This window comes from Diabrotica virgifera, chromosome 7 (genome assembly GCF_917563875.1).
Source record: "Diabrotica virgifera virgifera chromosome 7, PGI_DIABVI_V3a".
NCBI classification, from domain to species: domain Eukaryota; kingdom Metazoa; phylum Arthropoda; class Insecta; order Coleoptera; family Chrysomelidae; genus Diabrotica; species Diabrotica virgifera.
This window is the reverse complement of record NC_065449.1, coordinates 242,255,901-242,282,486: the sequence shown is the minus strand read 5'-3', so window position 1 is coordinate 242,282,486 and position 26,586 is coordinate 242,255,901. Positions and strand designations below refer to the sequence as shown.

Genomic DNA, 26,586 nt, shown 5'->3' with positions numbered 1-26,586 from the left:
ACTGTCCGATTGAAGATCTATCAACTCCATTTGCAAATGAACTGGTGCCTGTGAAGCTTCAAAATTGAATGGATTGTTGAAAATTGGGAATTCCATTTCATTCATTTTGTGGAAGTCTTCAAAACGATTGTTGAATTCCGTGATAAGATTTTGCAGAAGTTGAGAATATTGATCCAATTTTTTTTTATCCACTGTGCCAAATGATTTTAAATGAGGGAAATGATCCAAAGTTTGATTTTTTACCTGATTTTCCCACAGCCTCAACTTTGTTTCAAAGGCTTGAATACATGAGTACATTTGAGTGACAATCAGATTTTTACCCTGTAACTTTACATTCAGATCAGTCAAGTGTTTATTCATATCTACCAAAAAGGCACAATCAACCCACCAGTCATTGTCATAATCAATTGGGTTGCCTTTTTCTAACCTGAAAGCTTGAATAGGGTCACGTAATGCAAAAAATCTTTCTAAAACTACTCCTCGACTGAGCCAACGAACTTCGGTGAAATAAGGGACATCAGAAAACTTTTCGTCCAAATCTTGTAAAAACTGCCTGAACTGTCGGTGATTTAGTCCTCTGCTCCTTATAAAATTTACTATTTTAATTATAGGTTGCATGACATGGTCCATTTTTAAATGTTTGGATGCCAATGATTCCTGGTGAATTATACAGTGAAATCCCACAAAATTTCCTGATGTTTTCTGTTTTAATTTAGTTACAACGCCCGAATGTTGGCCAACCATGGCAGGAGCGCCATCCGTAGTTGTGCTGCTAAGTATATTCCAATCGAGTCCATATTCTGCCATCAAATGCTCCAATGCAGAATAAATATCATTTGCTGTTGTAGTACCTGTCAATGGAACGCACTTTAATAGTTCTTCAGCTATTTCAAAGTTACTGTTAATACCTCGTATAAAAACAGCAAGTTGAGCTGTATCAACAGTATCAGTGCTCTCATCAACAGCCAGTGAAAAGTTTGTAAATTCCTTAATTTTCTCCTTCAGTTGAAGAACCAAATTTTGAGATAAATCATTTATTCTTGAAGCAACAGTGTTTCTTGACAGCGAAATATTTTGAATTATTGACTTTTGAAATGGAAATGAAACATCGGCAACTTTCAACATACAGTCTTTAATAAAATCACCATCAGTGAAAGGTTTTGATCTCTTCGCGATTTCTAATGCAATAATAAAACTTGATTTCAGGGCATCTTCGCTCTCAGTATTAGCTTTAGTAAACATCGATTGTTGACCTTGAAGTTTAGATTTTAAAGATGACAATCTGTCCATTCTTATTTTTTCAGTGTAACAATCGAATTTTGATTTATGATTCGTATCATAGTGTCTCTTCAAGTTAAACTCCTTACAAACAGCAACTGTTTGATTGCAAATCAAACACAGTGGTTTACCTTTCCATTCTATGAAAAAATATGCATTTTCCCATTTAGACTGAAAAACTCTACGTTCACTATCAACTTTACGTTTTTGTGACATTATGCCGAAATCGTAACAAATATGGAACTCGACACAATTATGGATATCGCACACGCACGACACAAACAAATGTACAATACCTTCTCAACCACTACTTCGCAACTGACTCACGTGACACGTCGACGCACTTCTTTTATATCGATAAGGAAGGTTCTAGTCTAGACTCGAAGCGCATGGAAGATTCTATTGTTCTCAACAAAAATAATAGGGTGTTTCCGCTAAGAGATGGTGTTACTGTCTATCTCTCTCGCTTGTCTAGGCACGCGCTGCCTTTGAAATGACTTATAAATGTAGTGTAGTGTACGCATTTTAAAACTTCCGTAGAGCAATCGAGTGAAGTCTAAAAGCTCTAAAAAACATGATTCTTCTTTCTGTGACACATTGCGATCGCGGGCCGTATTGGTATGGCCCGGGGGCCGGATGCGGCCCGCGGGCCGTATCTTTGACATGACTGCTTTAAGGGGTAATTCTGCATGAAAAAATAATGACAGTTGGCTTTATAAACGTATGTACGCAATTGTTTCTTTTCCGAGAAAGGGGATGTTGAATTTTTTCTTACAAACTGACGATTTATTTATTGCTTTAAAACCAGTTGAGATATGAAAATGAAATTTGGTAGGTTTTAACAGATAGTTATTGCGGATTTTTTGACACAAAATTGAGAATTTAATATTCACCATTGGCGTACATATGGGATGGGGAATATGATCGGTCACATTTACCATTATGCGCGCCAATGGTGAATATTAAATTCTTAATTTTATGTCAAAAAATCCTCAATAACTATCTCTTAAAACTTACCAAATTTCATTTGCATATCTCAACTAGTTTTAAAGCAATAAATAAATCGTCAGTTTGTAAGAAAAAATTCAACATCCCGTATCTCGGAAACGAAACATTTGCGGACAAACGTTTATCAAGTTAACTGTCATTATTTTTTCATGCAGAATTACCCCTTAAAGTTTGTCGCACTTATTTAGAAACACCGTGTATTGATGAAGAACATATCTAGTTGTTAAAGTACCTAACTTTTTTATTATCCAACATAAACGAATGAATCAAAAAACAGAATGTTAAGAAAACCAGAGGCTATAGTTGGGTTTTAATTTCAGTATTTTATATATGCTAGATTATTTCACAGGGTGATGTGAACTTTGAGGAAAAAATTTAGTTTGATTGGTACACCCGGTATACAATGAAAATTTATCTGTTTAGCAACAATATTATTACAGTGGTATTGTTAAAGAATCCAGCTATAACATGTTTAAGAAATCACTTAAATCGGTCAACAGGTTTAGGAAATACGAGTCATCAAAAATGACCAAATTTAAGTGGGCCGATTTCTATACACGTAAGTTTATTATTAAAAATCACTTTAACACTTTTCCTTTTCTCTCGATTGGGTATTGGTTATTGTTGTATATATAAATTATTACAATCACTAAATACACAGTTAGTGAAAAAATTATCACATTTATTAACTGAATTAATAATTTGCAATTAAACAAATAACAGTTATCCAAGAACATTCAAAAGCCATCTCTTTAAAGTTAATGATGACACTGTCAAGTAGAATAAAATTATAATTATTTACATATACATACCAGTGTGAATTTTACTACACGTAATTTGCCGTGTAAAGACAGAAAAGGTAGGGATAGCCGTAAAATATTTGCGAATTATGTACCAATGGCCTTAGGAGGAACCCTTACAAGATTTTTAAATACATACTTACGTAATTTAGTTATTCACTGATTATGTATTTTTAATGACAGCCATAACAAATCAGTGGTGGATTTACGGAGGGTAATGGAGAATCCCCTCAACAAGGTCCAAAATTAAAGAAAAAATTGTTGCAACATAGAAATAAATATTATATTATATTAGCTGACATAAAACTTAAATTATAGATATAAAAACTCGACATAATGAACCCGCTAGTTAGCAATATTAAGGGAATTTAATGGGTTTGGGTTTATCTTTTTAATGTCTTTTGATTGATGTTTCATTGGAAGTTCCCCTTTCTCCAGCAAGTTCCTCCTTCCTCCTGTCAAACTTATCAAACGTTTTGGGTGGCGGAATTTTGTGCCGGTGAGTGTATTTCCTTTTATATTCACATTCACTTTGTGAGTGTTTGCCAATAATTTTCCTTTTGTAGTCGCTTATTGTATACTGTAAGACACGTTACAGTATACTGTAAAACAGGATATGGACTATACTTATATGGAGAATAATACATTCTTTCATTCAATTAAACAAAACATGGCCGCCTATAATGGAATTATACATAGGTTTTTATCTTAAAAACTTGCTCATGTCAAATCAATTCGAATAATTATAAGTACAGCTTTTCGTTGATTATTGAAATTTTCTAATCTAGACTAAAAGCATCAGATCAACTATTTTCTCAATTTCGTTAATCATAGAAACTCACACCTGATGCGTACATTAATCCTGCAATCCTGCACACGACCTAAAATATTCGTTATGGCTCTGCTGCTTTATCGTAGGCATTAAACGTAAAGCAAATACAAACTCTTCTGGATGCAGTGACATAAAACCGATAAACCATAACTTTTTAGTGGTATCGCTTCATTACCGATTCAAAATCGCTCATATAAATGAATTTATTGTACAAATCTATGGAAGTATGTTAAATGGAGCGATTACCAATACTATATGTGAGCAATTTATATTGAAATTGACATTGTTTGTAGTTATGCGAAATGAAGCGGATAAATAGCTTTACTAGGTATAATTTAGTTAGCTTTTTATTTCGTAAAAACGGCTCAATTGCCTTTGTTAAATTGTCGAGGCGTTGTTTGTTTGTAGATTGGAAGGACTTTTAAATGTTTACGCCAAATGGTTCCTTATTGATGCATATGCATTATTTTTCCTACTTTTTAACACCATATTTTGTGTTTTTGAAGCATTTTTGAAGCATTTGACAATTTTTTTAACTCCTTTATTCAGCAATCTATCAATAATTTTTTTTTGTTTAATATTTATTTTGCAATCTGATACATCATATAATAACAATAAGCATACATGTTGATTGGTACAATGTCGTGAGAGAGAGTTTGTCCAATGATCCACTCTTTGTATGCACTTTTACATTCTTACATTTATGTTAAAAACAATAAAAATTTGTAACTTTACATTATTACATCGATATTAAAAAATAAAATAAAACTATTGCTGTTATAATGGTAGATCCAAGGCTGTTCTTATTTTCAGCCTTCGGGTTTCTTCACTGTTGTCAAACAGATTAATTGCCAGTGTGTTTGGATGTTGCTCTAAGCGTCTTAGGTAGTTTGTGCTAAGCTGTTTAGTCACTGCAGTAACCGTTGGCATCTCTAGATCATTATAAATGTCTCGGTTTGTTACGAACCAAGGAGGATCTACTATACTGCGCAGGGCTTTTGACTGGAATCTCTCGATGATAGCAATGTTCGATTTAGATGCTGTTCCCCATAACTGGATTCCATAGGTCCATACTGGTTTGAGAATGGTATTGTAAGCTAGTAATTTGTTCCGCAATGATAATTGTGATTTTCTGCCAAGGAGCCAGTACAGCTTTTTCCATTTAGTATCCAGCTGCTTTCTTTTTTTCCATATGTGGGTACGCCAGGTTAGATGTTTGTCCAGGTGTATCCCCAAATATTTTACGCTGTCTGTTTTAGGTATTTGTTCATTGTTGAATGTGATGCTTGGCGTTTCACCATGGCATTTTGTGAATGTTATGTGTGCAGATTTACTTTCATTTATTGTAATTCGCCATTTCCTTGCCCACGCATGCCACACCTTGCCAACTTTGCTCACATCCAAAAAAGCTGATTCACAGTAACTTTTATCTTCGAATGCTTTGATGATTGTGTTAACCACACGATGCACTTGTTCTACTGTCGAGTGTTTCTGACGAAACCCAAATTGATAGTCTGGGATTAAGCTTTTTGCTGCGACAGTTTCCATCAGTCTCTTCATCAGTAACTTTTCCATTATTTTTGACAAGACTGGTAGTAAACTGATTGATCGATAGGAGCTAGGTTCATTTGGCTGTTTTCCCTGTTTATGAATTAATGTGATTTCTACTACTTTCCATTGTGCAGGGAAGTACTTCAGTCTTAGAACTGCATTGAAGAGTTGCGTCAACATAACGACCGCTTTTCTAGGAAGTTCTTTTAATATTTTTCCGGTAACCAGGTCATAGCCAGGTGCCTTCTTGGGGTCTAGGTGATTTTTTATAACGTCGCAAGTTTCTTGTATTGTGAAGTTTTTAATAGGCTCCATTTGTTGCTCGTTTTTCTCAAGGAATGCATATATTTCGTCATCCTTAATTCCGTTTACAGGTGGTAACGGTTGAAATTCTTCCTCCAAATATCTACCAAAAGCTTCTACCTTTTCTCCATCTGTTTTGACCCAGGTACCATCAGATTTTCTAATTGGTGGGATTTGATCTCGTGGCTGTTTTAGGTGTTTTGTGGCTTTCCAGAGACTATAGTTAGTATCGGCTGAGGATGATAAGTTTTGTGGATATTCTGTGAATGATTTATTTTTAAGTCTTCTAAGTGTTTCTTTTAGCTGCCTCGCAGCTCGATTGTATCTTCGTCTATCATCTGGGTGCCTTGTTCTTTGCCAGGTGTTTCTTAGTCTTCTCTTTTCGTTAATCATCTCTCTGACATTTAAGGGGCAGTTTACTTGTTTTTGCTTTGGTGTTGTGGTAGGGGTTGATTCCCATGCAGCCCCTTGGACCAGTGTTGTGAAGTACTCCACCGCATCTTCGAGTTCTTTTGCATTATTTAAGGATATAGCTAGGGTGTAGCTTTTCTTCAATTTTATCCCGGGATAGATCCCAATTAGTTTTGTTATTGCATAAGGTTATTGGTTTTTTTTTAATACTACCGAAGAGTTAATTGTAGCAATTACTGGTGTATGATCAGAGGCAATATCAAAATTTGACTGTATGTCTAGGTATCCTTGTGCAAAACCTTTTGTAATAAAGAAATCTAGGCAGTCAGGAATTTTTCGATGATCTGTTGGCCAGTACGAAGGTCGATATGTAGATAGATGGTGTAGTTTTAATTCCTGTTTTACTTGATGGAGTATTCTGCCTCTACGGGGTACTGTAAGCCAAGGTCCCTAGCTGGTATGTTTAGCATTGTAGTCAACCCCTGCTAGGAATCTATTACCAAGACTTTTGAAGAGATTGGTGAATGCTTCTTTGTTAGGTGGATAATTAGGAGGGCAGTAGGCAGCTGAAACCGCTATTGGTCCTATCCAATCCTCTATCAATAATGACAATAAATATTTTTGTTAACAAATAATTATGAATAAAGTAAAAAACAGACGTACTTGCAATCATTTATTGTTTAATTCCGACGACCGGTTTCAATCTCTACAATATTCTGATCATCATCAGGTGAACGGTTACAAGTAAACTAGATGCACGCAGTAGAATTAGAGCTGGATGGATGAAGTGGAAGGAAGCGAGTGGTGTGTTGTGTGACAGAAAAATTCCAATGAAGCTGAAGGAAAAATTCTATAAAACAGCAATAAGACAGGCTATGATGTACGGAACTGAATGTTGGGCAGTGAAAAAGGAAGAAGACCAAGGAATGCATGTGGCGGAAATAAGAATGCTTAGATGGATGAGTGGAGTGACAAAAAAGGATAAAATTAACAATGAGTATATTAGGGGAAGTCTAGGTGTGGCACCAATTGATGATAAAATGAGAGAGCATAGGTTGATATGGTTTGGTCTTGTCCAACGTCGAGACGCTAATCACTCAATACGAAGAATTGCTGAAGTGCAGATTCCTGGAAGAAGTAGGAGAGGAAGGCCAAAGAAGACCTGGGGGGAGATTAGGCAGGACATGTTGGTAAAGGGGATTAATATTGATATGACCCAAGATAGAATTGTGTGGATAAATGCAATTAGGGAAGCCGACCCTGCATAGGGAAAAGGCAAAGAGAATGATGATGATACTTGATTTATAAAAAAACTATTATGTAGATAACAAATATTAAATACTTTCATTAAAATGATCTTCACATATATGAAGACGTTGAGAAAGAACCAAAATGTATTTAATGCCGCTTCAACATGAATGTACTCACTTTATTAAACGCCTTTCTTACGACTGGTAATCTAATAAATATTTTATTCTTCTTCTTCTTCCTCTTTATAAGCAATTCTGCTTGTTTATTGGCGGATTGATACCTCTATGGAAGGTTGTCACTCCATCTTTTGCGATACTTCTTCTACCGATTGGTGATTTATCTCGTGCTATTTTGACCACACGTGTCTCCCCCATTCTTGTTATGTGGTTGTTCCATTCTTTTTTTCTATTTAGTGTCCATTCGTTTATACACTGTACGTTACGACATTGTCTTCTAATATCTTCGCTTCTCTTTCGATCTCTCAGTGTATTTTCTGTAATTCTTCTCAGTACTCTCATCCCTGCCGTTTCCAGTAGTCTTTGTGTTGTGGCTGTATTGGGTCTTGTTTCTGGTGCATATGTCATTATTGGTCTTACACTGGCTTTATAAATTATTGACTTAATTTCGGTGTTAATATGTCGGTTTCGCCATATAGTGTTATTAAAGCATCCTGCCAATCTGTTTGCTTTTTGTAGTTGATTTCTTTATTCTTTGTCTAGGTCTCCGTAACTTGACAATGTAATTCCACTAAATATTTTATTGGTGGTTTGAATGGTTGTAGTTTTAACCCGCGAGTAGTCGCGCGGTGAGATAGAATCTCAATTATTATCCTTTTTCGCGATAACTTGATGAAAAATTTTGCAATTTTGAAAAAATTTCGTAAGTGCCTTGAGGAAGGTTGTAGTAATGCGTAGGAATTTTTTTCTTTTCTTCTTCTTCTTTTTGTGAAATTTATGGCTTTGGGGAGAGTCAATTAGCTTTAACCCGAGAGTAGTCGCGCCGTTAGATAGAATCTCACATTCCATCCTTTTTCGTAATGCAGTAAAACCTGTCGGTAACGGCCACTAAAAATGAAAGAACTATTGGCCGACGTAGAAAGGTGGCCGCTATTGCCAGTTTTTGTAGTCTACATATAATTGGTTTGGGAAATTTTTAAACTGAAGGACAGGTGGCCGATGTTGGCAGGTGACCGTTAACATAGGTTTTACTGTACAGTAAAATTTGTCAGTAACGGCCACTAAAAATGAAAGAAATATTGGCCGATATAGAAAGGTGGACGGTATTGCCAGTTTTTGTAGTCTACATATAATTGGTTTGGGAAATTTTTAAACTGGCCGTTAGGACAGGTGGCCGATGTTGACAGGTGGCCGTTAATACAGGTTTTTTTAATAAAATTGTTAGAAATATATATTTTCAATATAAAAAGTAGATAAAAATAGTACAAAATAAAAATTTGTTTTAAATTCGTATTTTGAGATAGAATCTCACACGCGACTATCGACGTTACAGAAGTGAGCGCGACTACTCCCGGGTTAAACAATGGTACTAAACAACACTTATATTATTTACTTTTATTTTCCATAGTTAACACACACAATTTAATACTATCCCTTCGTTAACTATATCAAACACCAATGTAAACAAAATGGTTTATAATTCTATACGAGGCAGGAGATCTGTCATTACAGAATATAACTTTGTGACGTCACAAGGGTTCGCGCGCTTTTTCGATCGTTTGGAATTATTTAAATACACAGAAGATTTTAAATTTGTATTACTAACGTATTATGAGTTTTTGAGGCGTGAAATTTTGGAAATCGTATTCTTAAACGAAACTGAACACTATTATGTACAGGAGTCGCCAACTTCTTGAAAATTTCAAGATCTTGTCTTGATCTTGCCTTGATTTCAAGACAAGAAGTAATTTTAGATTTCAAGACAAGACAACAAGTTTAATGTCAATACCAAGATTTCTTGTCAAGAAAACAAGAAAGCTTGAAATATCTTGACTATTACTAAAAAAACTAGATTTTATTTTAAATAATAAGTTTATCACATTTTTAAATCGGAATGGAAAAGCCATGAAATAAGGCAGATAACACTTCTTATGGAGTCAACGCCTAGTCGAATTATTGGCTTTGTTATTGAAGCTTTTCCGCAGGTGCAGATGTTACTGGCGTTCCGATAAAATCCTTGGCCATTTTCGATAATGAAGGGTAGAATTGTTCTCGTATCGTCTCCACCAATCAAGTATAATAATAATGTTTATTAATTTCACAGTACAAGAATTAAATACTGATGTGATCTTGATTATTGATATGAGATAATATTCTTATATGTGATTAAATTTAATCAATGCATTTATAATAATCTAATTAATTTACCAGATCACATATCAATATGTTTTCAATCTCAGGGCGAATTATAAAATTAATTACTTACTCTCGTGGCTTCTAAGTATTTCTCAATGGTTCCTAATCGGGATAGGAAAGAAAAGAGTAAAATAATACACACATATGGGTTACAATTATAATCAAAATATTGTTTATTTTATTTAAATGGCAATCACTGCTTAATATTTGCTAGATCTTATTTTTCTTAAACATAACATTTACAAATGGGAATCTTATTTCCTTTTGGTTTCCAATTGAAAGTTTTTATTAACATTTAACTATTAGGATTTATTAGCAACAATTCTATTTAAGTTTGATGAAGCTTTTCTGATATTATTTATTATGTTCTTCAATTTATAATGTGGTATTTAATACGAAAAACCCATACATTCATGTCCAAACAAATGAGACTGACCTTTTTCTGGTGAACTGAGAAAGTCTTCACACAAGACCCGTTTCCTGCTATCCTTGGCTGCGATCAAAACCTCGTCCTGGCTTTCAGTAATGTTCTCCTTTGAAAACTAGCTCGTATAGCTCTCGTACCTGCTTCTGTCGTGATGCTGTATTCTACCTTTTTCGAAACTGCAATCAGCTACCGGGACACTCTTGGCTCAAGGAGGTTCTTTTACTCTCAACCTGGCCTACCTCTCGTTCCACGATAGATACTCCACACTCACGGAACTACACCGGCTTTCTCACTCCCCGTACACTACCGTCTACTACTGGACTTCACTTCTCGACAGCTCAAAACATTCTGCTCTCTCTTTTCCATTCATTCCCCTACTTTCTAAATATCCCTTCCAGATTCACAAATCAACCTTCCACCACCAACTCTCATTCGCAGTATTCCTCAAAACCAATTTTTAATCTTTCTAAATATGCTTAATGGATTTCCAAAAAAAATAGTTAATTCCCATTCTGAAATTACTTTCTACTATTTACAAAATTTAATGACCTATTATCTACTTCAAATGAGTCTTATTTAGCATAGGCTAATGATCGAACCTTCCACGAACGACGATAATGACCTATTATCGATTTCACTTGAGTTTCGTTTAATCACTTCTTAAAATTAAATATAACAATTTGTTGTATACAGGTTGTTCTAAATTTATATGCCCGTGGTTGAGAAAATTGAAAATATTTTATATTAAATTGAATTTTGTTTATAATTATCAAAATTTAATTTTCATATCAAATAGAAATATAACAATACATACATTTTAATTTTATATTCTCCTTTTTACATTAATACATTCTACTTTTTAATTTTACATGTTTATCCTGGAAAATAAAGAAACATTTACTCACTACCCGTTAAAACCTATTGATCGAACACGGGGATAGTATGTGACAATGTTTAGTTTTTAAATATAGTATGTATGTATATACTAAATGCCTAGCTACAAACATTGTATTATCTTACATGTATTTATTTATTTTCTTTTATTTTTTTATATTATACATAAAGGAACTGGGTAAATTTAACAAACCACTCTATTGCAAACATTCTTTTTTTTATGGATTCGACCGTTACTTGATGGAAGTTCATTTTATCTAATAATAAAACACTGAAAACGTTTGTTTTCTGTACTTCCACAGAATTTATTATAACTAAGTGACTACAGCTGTTTCGGCAGAGTGCCTTTCTCAAGTGATATAGTTTATAATGTGTTTGCCTTTTTAAGTCTTCAACTGAAGAGGTTGAGGAGTGGGGAGCTGTTTGTCTCGAGTTGGTCATTCAGAATTATATCTGTATTTTTCAGTTTATTAATTTCCATAGATTCTAAAAAAGATAGCTTAAGGCCTTTATTTTGAATATGCAGAATTTGAAACTCTTCATTAAAAGAATGATTATGATCTAGAAGGTGAAGTGCGTATGTATAAGTGTCTGTTTTTCTATTGTTGAATGCCCTTTTGTGTTCTGCTATCCGTTTGTCAAAAGTTCTGCCAGTTTGACCGATGTACGTTTTCGGACAGTCACCACACGTTAGTTTGTACACACCACTCTGTAGTTGCTTTCTCTTTCGGCTTTTATTGTTCTTAATATATTTGCTTAAGTTGTTGTTAGTTCTGAAAGCTGGTGTTATTCCTTTCTTTTTTATGTATCTGTCTATTTTTGTTGTTATCTTGCCAGTATATGTGAGAGAGCAGAAGGTACTGGGTTCTTTCTGTGGTGGTGGATACACTAATTTCAGGGCTTTCTTGGGCTACACAGGGCCACACTTGTATACACTAATTTCTGGGCTAATTCTTTTTTTTATTTTTTTTTATTTTTGTTCATTTGTTAAGTCAGATCAAATAAATTATGTACAATATTACGATCAAGGTTCAATACATACTTTTTGAATATAGATTTTACCATACTTATTGAATTAAGAGTATTAATATATATCTTGTATATGTTGGGCAAGTGATTAAATACTTTTGGAGCAAGATACATGACAGATCTCTGTCCTATTGATTTTTTAATATTTCCCAATTGCACGTGTTGGTTGGTTTTTTTGGAAGTATATTCTCAGAATCTTCTGACTTGGACCCATTTAAGTATTTTTCAATTTCGTACTTCCAAAATTGTAAGTTATCATTATCAGCTTTCTTAAATAGGTAAGTAATATATAAATCAAATTCGTTATCTTCTTTTTTCAGACTAAGTACTGGCTCTAGTATTGGATTCTATAGATCATTCTGGGATTTATTAAAGTAGTTAACTTTAAATGTTTGTTCAAAGTTTTTTACTACCTCTGATTATAGAAGCTTTCCTCAAGATGAAGAGCGAAATGCCTCTAGAATGCAAAATAAGAACTTTGCAGTGTATCCAATTAGTTTTTTTGTAGTATTTCCAGGGCCGGCGATAACGGGCCTGCAAGGGATGCACTGCAGGCCGGCGCCCCTGTTTGAAAAGGTCGCCTAAATTGAAAAAAAAACTGAAGGTCGCCTACCATACTTTTGCAGGCGGGCACCTTATACCCTAGCTCCGGTACTGAGTGTTTCAGTAGTATTTTATCTCTCGCAGCTTAAATTAATGCAGTATAGATTGATTGATTATCGGTAGCGTCTCTATCAATTTTATTATTAAGTTCACGAACCCATATTTGAGGAGCTCAGAGCAACAGTGGCCTAAGCCACAAATTGAGCATTTTTAGATTAATATATCAATAAAAGCAGCAAACATTAAATCTTCGGATTAACAAGGGTTTACACAACCTACCTCTATATTATCCTAAATGGCGTTACAAAATTTGTAGCGCCATCCCGTAAGCATAATCGAAATATGAATGCAAAGATTGCATTTATCTCAAAACTTCGTTTTTGGGGTTAGGCCACTGTAGCTCTGAGCGCCACATTTCTAGTTTGTCTAAAAGTAAATTTACTCTAATTACCGCCAATGGGAGTGTGCAATATTTATTCCCTTCGAGAATTGAACAAAGTGTTTTAAAGCTACTCAGATACTGACAGAAATTACTGATCACAACCATTATTTGCTGCAGTGGAATCACCGGACCGGCTAATCAAGAAATTTCAAGATCTTGAAATTTCTTTAATTAATACAAGATATAAGATATAAACTGTTCAAAAACAAAATACATGGTATTTAGCCGTTTGGCCCATCAAGATTCACGGTTATATGTTGATGGTCATATAATTCAAAGAGTACCCAGTTTTAAATATCTTGGTTGCCATATTACTGAACAACTAGATCCAGATAAAGAGATAAAATGTAGAACCGAGATAGCCCGCACGACATTTTTAAAAATTAGGTCATTCTTCTGTAATGATACCTTGCAACTTCAACTTCGAAAGCGCATGATTAAATGCTACATTTGGTCAGTCCTCTTGTATGGTGTCGAAGCATGGACATTAAAAATATCCACCATTAACCGTTTGGAGGCCTTTGAAATGTGGCTGCACAGACGTATTCTGAAAATACCATGGACGGCTATGCTGACAAATGTGGCAGTCCTTAAGAGAGCAAATGCTACCCGCGAGCTGCTTGATAACATCAAATATAGAAAGATGGCCTATTTTGGACACGTAGTAAGGGGAGACCGGTATAATATTCTTCAACTTATTATGATGGGTAAAATCGAAGAACGCAGAGGAATTGGTAGAAAGCAGGCCTCTTGGTTGAAGAATATCCGGGAGTGGACAGGAATAAAGAAAGCAGAACACCTATGTAGAATAGCTCGAGACAGAGACAGTTTCGCCATGTTAATCGCCAACGTCAAGGGGACTTGATAGGGCACGTTAAGAAGAAGATAAGATGTCAAGAAAACGTCAAGACAAGATTTTTTTATTTTCTTGATTTTTTCTCAAGACAAGACAAGAAGTTGATGTCAAGACAAGAATTCTTGTCTTGTCGACCCCTAATTATGTAATAAAAAAATGTGCAAGTTCCCTATTGTTATCTTATATGTGATTTATAATGAAAAGTTCATAAGTAATGTATCCGTTTAGATTCCTTTTAACGTAATAAACGCCTACAGACAAAATATTGTACGTAACACGATCCAAAAGTGATTTTACGGGATTTACAGAATTCCAGGATTTGCTGGAAACTTCCTACTCCTCCCGTAAAATATCACTTTCGAAACTTGTTACGTCAATTACTATTTTATAACAAAAATTATATGAAATTTTGTATTATACTTCTAATGAAATAGAAATACTTTCGATATTTATTCTTCTATAGGTAATTATTACCTCGTTTTGAAGTGAGAGCTGTGGAAGAGTTTGCTATGGAACTCTAAGGACCTCATTGCCTTCTTTATGTAAGAATAGAAAACAAAAAAGTTGTGACTTTCTAATTGACACCCAAGTCTATGCCATAAAAAAATACCTCGTTTAAATGCACCTTTTACGTCAAAGTGGCGTTACCAGTGGTGTACCTAGAATATGTTATTTAAAATTAAAAAATAAAAATAATACAGGGTGAGTCATGAGGAACTGTACATACTCCTACCTCATATAGGGGCTCCTATGGATAATAACAAATGACCATTAAAAAGTGTCTGCTCCCATTGTTTAATAATATACAGGGCGAGTTTCGCATTTTGACAGAAATTTGCATTCGTCATCATTTTTGAACGGTCAGATCGATGTGACTCTTATTTTGGCCAATCGTTACACTATTACCACCTAATCAACTAATTTATTCAAACTAGAAAAAAATCAGGTCCGGCTTTAAAAAAATTAGTTCGTTTGGGTCTTAGAAAAAATTTCACCCTGTATACGCTTTTTGAAAACTCTAATATGAATTTTACAAATTAGACAAATAGGCAATTAAAATGGCACATTTATTTTTTTCCGCACATGATTACTTAATTTTTTATAAAAAAATCTTTCACTAGGAATGAAAAGTTTGGTAAAGTGAACCATAGATTTAAAAAAAAATAACTTTTATTACAAAAATTAATTTTTTTTTGCACAAATAAGTAATTTATGTTACCATCCAATCAACTGATTTATTCAAACTAAAAAAAAATCAGGTCCGGATTTAAAAAATTAGTTCGTTTTGGTCTTAAAAAAAATTTCACCCTGTATACGCTTTTTGAAAACACTAATATGAATTTTACAAAAAAGACAAATAGGCAATTAAAATGGCATATTTATTTTTTTCCCCACACGATTACTTAATTTTTTATTAAAAAATCAAATTTGTCAAAATCGGAATTTTAACCTAAATATGAAAAAAAAAATGAACTCTCGGTTAACTCGCTACAACTCTGTTCCATTTTAATATTTTTTTATGAAATTTTTACAGCACATACCTCTTACCATTGTGAAGACTATGAAAATTGTTGTAGACTTTCAGTCTTCTTCTTGTAAAAGTTGCAAACTTGTAAATCGCAAAAATTAGGTGGAAAAATTTAAAATTTATCAATTTGATCACGTCTATGTTAAACTATAGAGTCCAAAAGAAGTGTTATGGGAAGTTTTAGATCTAGACGTGTTATAGAAAAAAAATGGTAAAACTTTTAATTTTAAGAAAAACTTTGTTTTTGTAAATTAATTTTTGTAAAAAAAGTTAATTTTTTTAAATCTATGCAAAAACTTTGCCAAACTTTTTATGCGTAGTCAAATTTGATTTTTTAGTAAAAAAATAAGCAATCGTGTGGGGAAAAAATAAATAAGCCATTTTAATTGCCTATTTGTTTTATTTGTAAAATTCATATTAGAGTTTGCAAAAAACGTATACAAGGTGAAATTTTTTCTAAGACCCAAACAAACTAATTTTTTAAATCCGGGCCTGATTTTTTTCTAGTTTGAATAAATCAGTTGATTGGATGATAACATAAATTAAATATTTGTTCAAAAAAAATTAATTTTTGTAATAAAAGTTATTTTTTTTTAAATATATTAGTCCTGTCGCCAGGGGGGGTACAACGGCCTTCTTAATTCAGATGGACTTACCCAAGTTTTTTTTTATGTATTTTGACCCGTAGAACACGAATTTTTTGGGTAACAGTTGATCCGGATGTCGATAAGATTGTTATAAACAAAGAAGTTGAGGAATTACATAACAGCGATTTCTCGCAAAACAAAACATTTTTTTGAATTTTTTGGGTCATTCTAACCAAAAAATGTTCCTACAAGTTTTTTCGTAGGATGCATAGTTTTCGAGATAAACGCGGTTGAACTTTCAAAAAATCGAAAAGTTGCAATTTTTGAACCCGAATAACGTTTGAATAAAAAATAAAATAGCAATTCTGCTTACCGCCTTTAAAAGTTTAAGTCAAATTGTATCTGTTTTGAATATTTGCATTGCTAAAAATTTATTTTTTGATTGTTAAAAAAAGCTATAAACACATAGTGTTTCCCGTGCCTAATACATGCGTTTTAATGCATGCTACTTAGAAATAGCCCCGCTTGCACTTTTACCTCCTCTACGTACTCGTTCGATTTTAAATGAGAAATCATTGAAACATCACTCAAGCACTAGGTGTTTATAGCTTTGTTTTAACAATAAAATAATACATTTTTAGCAATACAAATAATTAAAACCGATATAATTTGACTTGAACTTTCAAATGCGGTAAGCAGAATTGCTATTTTATTTTTTAATCAAAAGTTTTTCGGGTTAAAAAATTCCAATTTTTCGATTTTTTGAAAGTTCAACCGCGTTTATCTCGAAAACTATGCATCCTACGAAAAAATTTGTAGGAACATTTTTTGGTTAGAATGGCCCAAAAAATACAAAAAAATGTTTTGTTTTGCGAGAAATCGCTGTTATGTGATTCCTCAACTTCTTGGTTTATAACAATCTTATCGACATCCGGATCAACTGTTACCCAAAAAATTCGTGTTCTACAGGTCAAAATACATAAAAAAAACTTGGGTAAGTCCATCTGAATACAGGAGGCCGTTGTACCCCCCCTGGCGACAGGACTATATGGTCCACTTTACCAAACTTTTAATTATTCATAGTCAAATTTGATTTTTTTATAAAAAATTAAGTAATCTTGTGGGGAAAAAATAAATATGCCATTTTAATTGCTTATTTGTGTAATTTGTAAAAATCATATTAGAGTTTTCAAAAAGCGTATACAGGGTGAAATTTTTTCTAAGACCAAAACGAACTTATTTTTTAAATCCGGGCCTGATTTTTTTCTTGTTTGAATAAATCAGTTGATTGGTGGTAACATAAATTAAATATTTGTTAAAAAAAATTAATTTTGGTAATAAAAGTTAATTTTGTTAAATCTATGGTTCACTTTACCAAACTTTTAATTCATAATCAAATTTGATTTTTTTATAAAAAATTAAGCAATCGTGTGCTGAAAAAAATAAATATGTTATTTGAATTGCCTATTTGTCTAATTTGTAAAATTCATATTAGAGTTTTCAAAAAGCTTATACAAGGTGAAATTTTTTCTAAGACCCAAACGGACTAATTTTTTTAAAGCCGGACCTGATTTTTTTCTAGTTTGAGTAAATCAGTTGATTAGGTGGCAATATTGTAACGATTGACCAAAATAAGAGACACATCGATCTGACCGTTCAAAAATTATGACGAATACAAATTTCTGTCAAAATGCGAAACTCGCCCTGTATATTATTAAACAATGGGAGCAGACACTTTTTAATGGTCATTTGTTATTCCCCATAGGGGCCTCTATACGAGGTAGGAGTATGTATAGTTCCTCATGACTCACCCTGTATAAATATATTTTACAAAGTTTAACAAAATGGAAAGTATAGAAAGAATCTTTTTTGGATAGAATTGATTATGGTCTTCATAATGGAAACAAGGAAGTCTGCATGGTTGGAAAATACCGATTGTATTTTATATATATCCCAAATTATCCAATCTTTGTTTGATTTTCCATATGCACATATATGGCTCACGTCCAAATCTGCAGCAACTTGTCTTATAGCCTCTCTTAAAGTCTTAAACCTTCTTCGAGTTTGGCAATTGCTCTTGCTTTTGCACATCATTCAAATTCATTATAACCATTTTGGATGAGTTTGATATCGTTATTTTATTTTTCAACACTCGCGAAATTTTTGACAAGCATTGACTTTTTGAAATTTTTTTACTTTGACATTTCGCTCATCCGGAAGAAAAGTGACATAACTCAAAAAATGCATAAATCGAGTAATTTTATTAATGCCCGATTGCAACAGATCAACAGATCTTAGGCTTAAGTCGAGAATATCACAAGAATTAATATAATATAATTATAATATATATTACAATAAGAATACCATAATATAATAATAGATATAATTGATAATAAGGTAAGAATCTAAAATTATGGTGCAACGTAAGTGATACTCAAGGAGGCCCTATCTATAAGTAGAGCTTAGCTAAGCTGGAGCTTAAGATCTGTTGGTGCAACCAGGCATTAATTCACTCCAAATATCCTATATTTTTATCAGGAAAAATGTCACATATGTATGTTTACTTCCAACATCGAAAGATGGCGGTAGTGTCATTATTCTTTTGATGGTAAAATGAATACTTTTATTTCGGAACACTGACACTTTTCAGTTATGCTCTGACATTCGATGTAAACTTTTCGTTATTTAACACAAAAACCGTTGTATTTCGAGAAGTGTCCTAGGTATTTTTCGTTAAGTTAAAAAAAGTGGCTAATATTTTAAAAGAAAAGTGGCATAACTCAAAATTCTTACTTTTTTTTCTTTGTTAAATCAGATATCATAGTTTTTTTGGATTTTCCTCTTACACAATTAGAAACATTCACTTATCCACATTCTTCGTTTTTAATTTATAAATTTTAGCAGTTACCGTTTAAAACTTATAGTTAAATTAAGGTCTAAAAAATTTATTTTTGTCTCCCCTGAAAAACGTGGTTTTTTGAGTTGGGACACAGTTCTTCGGGATGAGCAATTTATCAAATCCGTACGACACTGTAATTATACAGTATTACAATATAAAAATTAAGTTGTAAACTATTCAGTAATTCAGTGATCGTAACTGTGCACATTTTGTTATTCAGCTTTGGCAAATAGTAATTTTGGCTCGAGATGAACGCACGTGTTCGTAAAATCCTTTAGAATAATAAGAAACATCGCTGTCGTCTTGAAATCGTGATCGGATAAGTCTAAAACAAGATCTGAAAGAGGCGCGTTGTCTTGCAAAATCCAAGTATGCTTTAGAAAATATACATAAAACTTTTCTGCAGGGTGCTATAGATCAACTGAAAATATTCCGAGATCCCAACATGGCGGCGGAACAATGCAAAACGGATTTCCAGGTTTGTATGTTTTATAGAATAGGTGTATCCGTATACATATTGAAATTGAGTCTTTTAAAATGTATTGAATAGTTCAGTAGGCTGGAAGGCCGCTCGGTGCGAATCGGGAGATTTGAAAACGGTTTAAGAAAAACGAGCAGATGCTTTGAATATAATATGTAAAAGTAGATTTTTTTTTTATTATTAATATATTTATACAAAATATTTATATGTCTGTTATCTCAGGGGTAACACCATTACAGGTTAGAAAAATCAGGATAGGGTCTTGGAATCTTGGTAGTCTTACAGGTAAGAGTCTGGAGTTAGTGGATGCGCTCAAACGAAGAAGAGTTCAAATTGCTTGTATTCAAGAAACTAGGTGGAAAGGACAAAGGGCGGAAGAACTAGGTGAAGGATACAAATTGTGGTATGTAGGGAGTAGTAACACTAGAAATGGAGTTGGTATAATTGCTGATAGTGCAATGAAAGATAACGTAGTAGAAGTTGTAAGAACGAGTGATAGAATGATGTCAGTGAAATTTGTAATTGATAAAGAGGTATTGAATGTTGTGTGTGTATGTGTGTGTATGCTCCTCAAACAGGTCTTGGTGAGAATGAAAGAAGAGCTTTCTATCACCAATTAGAAGATGTACTGACTGATATTCCAGCAGAGGAGAAGGTTATAATAGGAGGTGATTTCAATGTATATGTGGGCCAAGCCAAGACAGGATATGAAACAACATATGGGGGATTAGGCTTTGGAATTAGAAATGAAGCTGGAGATGACATACTTGAATTAGCAACAGCATTGGATATGGCGATTGTTAACACATTCTTTAAAAAGAGAGAAACTCAACTTATTACCTACAAAAGTGGACAACAGCAATCCCAAATAGACTACTTCATGATAAGGAAAGAAGACACACGTGAATGCAAGGACTGCAAGGTAATAGTTAGTGAGACAGTAAGCCAACAACATAAGCTGCTTGTTCTGGACATCGAAGTAAAAAGCAAAACTAAACAAAAATATCGGAGAGGACCACAAATAATCAAGTGATGGATGCTAAAAGATGAGAAAGAAGGTCTACTCAGGGAAAGAATAGTAGAAAAAATATCTTGGAACGTGGAAGGAAGCCCTAACACAGTTTGGAGGAAAATGGCCAATATTATTAGAGAGACGGCTATTGAAATACTTGGGAAAACGTCAGTAAAGAAGTTTGAGGATAAAGAGACTTGGTGGTGGTCAAATGAAGTACAAGGAAAAATAAAAGAGAAAAGAAAATTATATAAAAAATGGCAAGAAACCAGATCAGACATAGATCTTCAAAACTATATGGTCGCCAAAAAGGAAGCGAAAGTAGCCGTAGCAAAAGCTAAAGCAGAAGCGTATCAAACTTATACGATCAACTTGATACCAGGGAAGGCGAAGCAAAGATATATAAAATAGCCAAACAGAGATCAAAGAAGGAAAGAGATTTTAATCAGATTAGATGTATCCGAGATGAAAATAATAAAATACTAATTCGCGAAAAGGATGTCAAAAAGAGATGGAGAAAGTATTTTGACAGTTTATTAAATGAATAATTTGACAGACAGCCTGTGGAGTTAACAGAGACAGTAACAACAATGGTTACAGGAAAAAAAAAGTGGAAGTGTCTCAAGCGCTTCAAAAAATAAAGAAAGAAAAAGCAGTCGGACCAGATGATATTCCTGGGGAAGTATGGAGAGCATTGGGAGAGACAGGAATAAGTTGGCTAGCAGGTCTATTTAATAGAATTATGGAAGTTGGACAAATGCCAGACGAATGGAGAAGCAGTATATTAGTACCTGTCTACAAAAACAAGGGAGACATACAACAATGTACAAATCACAGAGCTATAAACCTACTTAGCAACACCATAAAAATATGGGAGAGAGTAATTGATAGACGGATACGTGAAGAAACCGAAATATCCGATAATCAATTTGGCTTTATGCAGGGTAGATCAACAACAGATGCAATTTTCATTGTAAGGCAACTGATGGAAATACAGGAATAAAGAGACCAACGCTCATATAGTATTAATTGATCTTGAGAAAGCATATGATAGAGTTCCTGGAGAGATTCTGTGGTGGGCACTCAATAAGAAAGGAGTCGCTGGCGAATATGTAAAGATTGTGAGAGATATGTATGAGGGAGTAATGACTAGTGTTGGGATAGGTGTGGGAGAGACTGATAAATTTCAGGTGAAAATAGGATTACACCAAAGCTCGGTGCTTAGTCCTTATTTATTCTTATTAGTTTTGGACCAGATAACAGCGAAACTACAGGGTAGCATTCCATGGTGCCTAATGTATGCTGATGATGTACTGTTAATAGAAAATAGTGAAAGAGACTAAAAAAAACTGGAACAGTAGAGACAAGCTCTGGAGGAAAAAGGTGTAAAACTTAGTAGGACAAAAACAGAGTATTTGGAATGTTCATTTAAAGATGGAGTTACTACAAATAAAATGGTATCTTTGGATGGTGAAATTATTGTGAAAAGAAATAGTTTTTTAGTACCTAGGATCGTTATTACAGAATAATGGAGAAATAGATGGAGATGCATGCAGTAGAATTAGGGCTGGATGGATGAAGTGGAAAGAAGCGAGTGGTGTGTTGTGTGACAGAAAAATTTTAAAGAAGCTGAAGGGAAAATTCTATAAAATAGCCATAAGACCGGCTATGATGTACGAAACTGAATGTTGGGCAGTGAAAAAGAAAGAGGAACAACGAATGCATGTGGCGGAAATGACAATGCTTAGATGGATGAGTGGAGTGACCAAGAAAGATAAAATTAGAAATAAGTATATTAAGGGAAGTCTAGGTGTGGCACCAATTGATGCCAAAATGAGAGAGCATAGGTTAAGATGGTTTGGTCATGTTCAACCTCGAGACGTTAATCACCCAATACGAAGAATAACTGAAGTGCAAATTCCTGGAAGGAGTAGGAGAGGAAGACCTAAGAAGACCTGGGGGGAGACGATAAGGCAGGACATGTTGGTAAAGGGGGTTAATATTGATATGACCCAAGATATAATTATATGGAGAAATGCAATTAGGGAAGCCGACCCCGCGTAGGGATAAAGCAAAGAGAATGATGATCATTTATATGTCTGTTTGTTATATTATCGATCTTTTTTTAGCTCAGGATTTAGGCTGCTATCGAATCAACATCCCTGGTAGTTAAATCTATTGACCTGTTCTAAAATGTGCAAGGTGTTCTTTATTGTGCAAGGTGCGTTTTGGTTTTTTCGGATTGACATCACTTTGGTTTTTTTAATATTTATTTTCATACCAAATTGCTCACCAGTCGAGTTGGTCTTGTCGATGAGTCGTTGTAGGCCCAAGTCGGAATCCGCAATCAACACCGTATCATCGGCGTATCTGATGCTGTTGATATTTACGCCATTTACCCTGACTCTATTCTCCAGTACCTCTTTAAATAGAAACTCGGAGTAAAGATTAAACAGCAGGGGTGACAGAACACATTCTTGTCTAACTCCCCTACTAATTTCTAATTCTGCGGATTTGGAAACTTCGATCCTAACTCTGGCGTTTTGGTTCCAGTACAAGTTTTTTAGTAATTTGATGTAATTAAACAGCGACTCACAAGCCCTTTTAGGAGTCCGTGTATGGAGAAGAACAGCCACAGACAGGCAAGGGTGGAGGCAAAAAATAAAGGAGACTAAGGCTCAATTTGGGCTGTAGTGCCAAAAAAAAGAAGAATTTGATGTATTGATGTATTTTCCATCTAAACCGAGTTCTTGCAAACGTTCTTATAGTAGGTCGTGTCTTACTCTATCAAATGCTTTTTCAAAGTCTATAAAGCATAAGGTAAGAACTAGTTCTAGAAGGGAAAAAGAACTAGAGAGAACTTGTAAACTGATGAGGGTTTCTCTCGTTCTCATGCCGGCTCTGAAACCAAACTGATCGTCTCCGATGATTGTTTCGCACTTTCTGTAGACTCGATTACGAACCACTTTTAATACGACTTTTACTGCATGACTCATAAGGTTTGTCGGACGGAACTCGTTGCAGGGTTTCGAAATAAATACAATTTAATAAAAAATCCATTCATTTATAAAGAATATTTTAGAATATAAATAAAAAGCCAACATTAATATACATACACTGCAATTCACCAATCCCATGTCGTTAAATATTACCTACCCCATATTACCTAGCAGTGTATTTTCATAATATTTTCTCATGATCCATTTTGAAGATAATGTTGTTGTTCCTAGGAATAATATCCCATATGAAAACTCACACAATATGCAATGTCAACTTTGAGAGAACTGTAACTCAAAAGTCAACCAGCTGTAGAGTGAACAAAACTTACTTTGTGTTGACTTTGAAAGCAACGACACAAAGTTGTTCCGTTGGGTAAGAAGTTTTGTCTTAATTAGCTGTTGTTAGGGAAAGGATTATTTCAGGAGGTTTAGCAATTTTCTGATGTGTCTTAGAAAACGTTTCCCATTAAATTAGCCGTGGCGATACATCAAATCACATCAAGATGTGACGCTCTAGAATTAAGTATTTTCTAAATTTATTTTATGTTATTACTTTTAGTACATTCTTTAACGGTAAAATATTGCAAAACCTCTAAATTTTAAAGAACCCCTTGAATTGACATGAAATTTGGCATAAACATAGCTAACAAGTCAAAGAAAAAAAGTGATATTGTGCCGATATGTGCTTTTGCTCTGGGGGCGGCTTTCACACCCTCTTGGGGGTGAAAAAATATTCGTCCAAAGTAAGTCCGGAAATGGATAAACTGACTAATTTTAAGTAACTTTTGTTCTATAGAGTTTTTTCACTAAGTCAATACTTTTCGAGTTATTTACCAGTGAATATGTTCATTTCTTCAACAAAATAACCACACCAATAGACGGTTTTTCGCAAATAACCCAAATAGTAAGTATTTTGTCGAAAAAACATTCTTAGCAAAAATGTAGCCTGTAAAAAATTTAAAAAAAAATGGTGTATACACCACGTCTCTATACCTAGTAGAAGCAGAGTTATAGCTAATTAAAAATAGGTTCATATTCGTCAAATTCCAAATGGAATATTTTAACGTGAAATAACCAAAAATGAAGCCCATTTCGGGGAAAACTCATTAGAACTTATTTAAAGTGTTTAAAAAAAGCTTCATTTTTGTTTTATAAAAATATTACTAGCATCAAAAGTAAACAAGTTACGCTCAAAATAAAGTTAGTCCTTTTTTTTTGGTAAAAAATCGGGAAAATCACCCCCTAATTAGTATCTCAAATTAACTTAATCGTTACGACTTCACAAGTTTCTTGACTCGTGTATGTATTGTTTATATGATGTGTTTCATCGGTTCAAAGTCCTTATTTTTTAAAGGGATGTAGTTAAAAGGGGTTGAACGATTCACTGATCACGAATGTATGCAAATTTAGAAACACCAAATCTTAATCAATTTTTGTGTAACAGAAAAACAGAAAAATACATGATATTCAGAAAAGCAATAATGACTTTTTTTGTTTGACGGGATTTTTGGTATCTCTAAAAGTTATTTTGAAAAAAAGCATATTTTTCAAAATTAAATTTTTAAAAAACTTTAATTAAACCAAATTTTTTCAAAAATAAGCACATTGAATCGATGAAACTTACAGATCATATAAACATAACATAAATAAAATAATTTGTGGAGCGGTAACGATTAATTTCATTTAAATTGCTAGTTAGGGGGTGGTCTTCCCGATTTTTTTTTTTGCCAAAACAAAAGGGACCAACTTTATTTTGACCGTAACTTGCTTAAATTTAATGCTAGAAACTTTTTATGAAAACAAAGATAAAGCAATTTTTAAACACTTTAAAAAAGTTAGAATGGATTTTCCCCAAAAAGTGCTTAATTTTTTGGATATTTTACTTCGAAATATTCTATTTGAAATTAGGTGAATATGAATATATTTTTCATTGGCTATAACTCTGGTTCTACGAGGTCCAGAGACCTAACGCGTACACCATTTTTTTTACTTTGTTACAGGCTATATTTTTGCTAAGAACGTTTTTTTCGAACGTTTTTTGAGTTATTTGCGAAAACCCGACTAAAAATGTAGTTATTTTGTTGAAAAATGAACATATTCACTCGCAAATAACTCAAAAAGTGTTGTCTTGGCGAAAATGCTCTATGGAACAAATGTTACTTAAAATTAGTCAATTTATCCATTTCCAGACTTATTTTGGACATATATTTTTTCACCCCAACAGGGGGTGAAAGTCATCTCAGGGCAAAAGCACACATCAGCACAATATCACTTTTTCTCTGACATGTAAGCTATGCGTATGCCAAATTTCATGTCAATCCAAGCGGTTCTTTAAAATTTAGAGCAAAAACCGTGAAAGAATGTACTCTTTGTTACTGATGTAATCGTCATACTACAATAGTCCAGTCATTTGAGCAAAAATGTTTATTGTATAGCATTTTTCAGGTAGAATGAACCCGTTCTCTGAGAAATAAAGCTTGAAGCGACCGGTCATTTTGAGTGTCAGTAGCGCGCGAAACCTTTTCTTTTTAAATAAAATTTGTATCAACTCGACGGTATAAATTTGATATCTTTTGATCAGAGTATCCTATCGACAAATTCAAAATGCGTTAAGGTGAAGAGTGTAGCTTCGGTATTCAATTTTTGTGTTTTGCCGCAGATGAAGTCAGTTTCTACAAAGCTTTTAAACAAATTGCGCGAATTTTGCAATTTTTTACGGTTTTCATGAGATCAATAAAATATGTATATTCCTTGTATTAACCGGTTAGTATAAAATTTTTATTGTTAGATATTATTCTTCAAACTTATAACATAAAATTTTAATTTAAGATATAATTGCCAGAAAAATGCAAAAAACCTTATACCAAAGCTACAAACTTTAAAAGGCATTTTTATTTTTGTCGATAGTTAGGGGATAGTGTGTCGTTTTTTGTCTTAACATAAAAGACGCATTTTTTGTCAAGAAGTGTAGATGCTACATTTCTTGTTTTAAGGGGTTACATAGGTCTTGCGGGTAAAAAAGT

At 33.6% G+C, this 26,586-nt stretch overlaps 1 protein-coding gene across 1 annotated transcript in view; it reads left to right on the top strand.

The window, feature by feature from the left end:
- LOC114329174 (collagen alpha-1(XV) chain) overlaps positions 1–26,586 on the top strand; it is a gene marked incomplete at its 5' end in the record, with an annotated part of 898,386 nt that overhangs the window by 643,286 nt on the left and 228,514 nt on the right. The window contains one exon of the mRNA XM_050657117.1: positions 19,478–19,549. Within this exon, the coding sequence (XP_050513074.1) occupies positions 19,478–19,549 (72 nt within the window). The remainder of the gene's footprint in view (positions 1–19,477; positions 19,550–26,586) is intronic.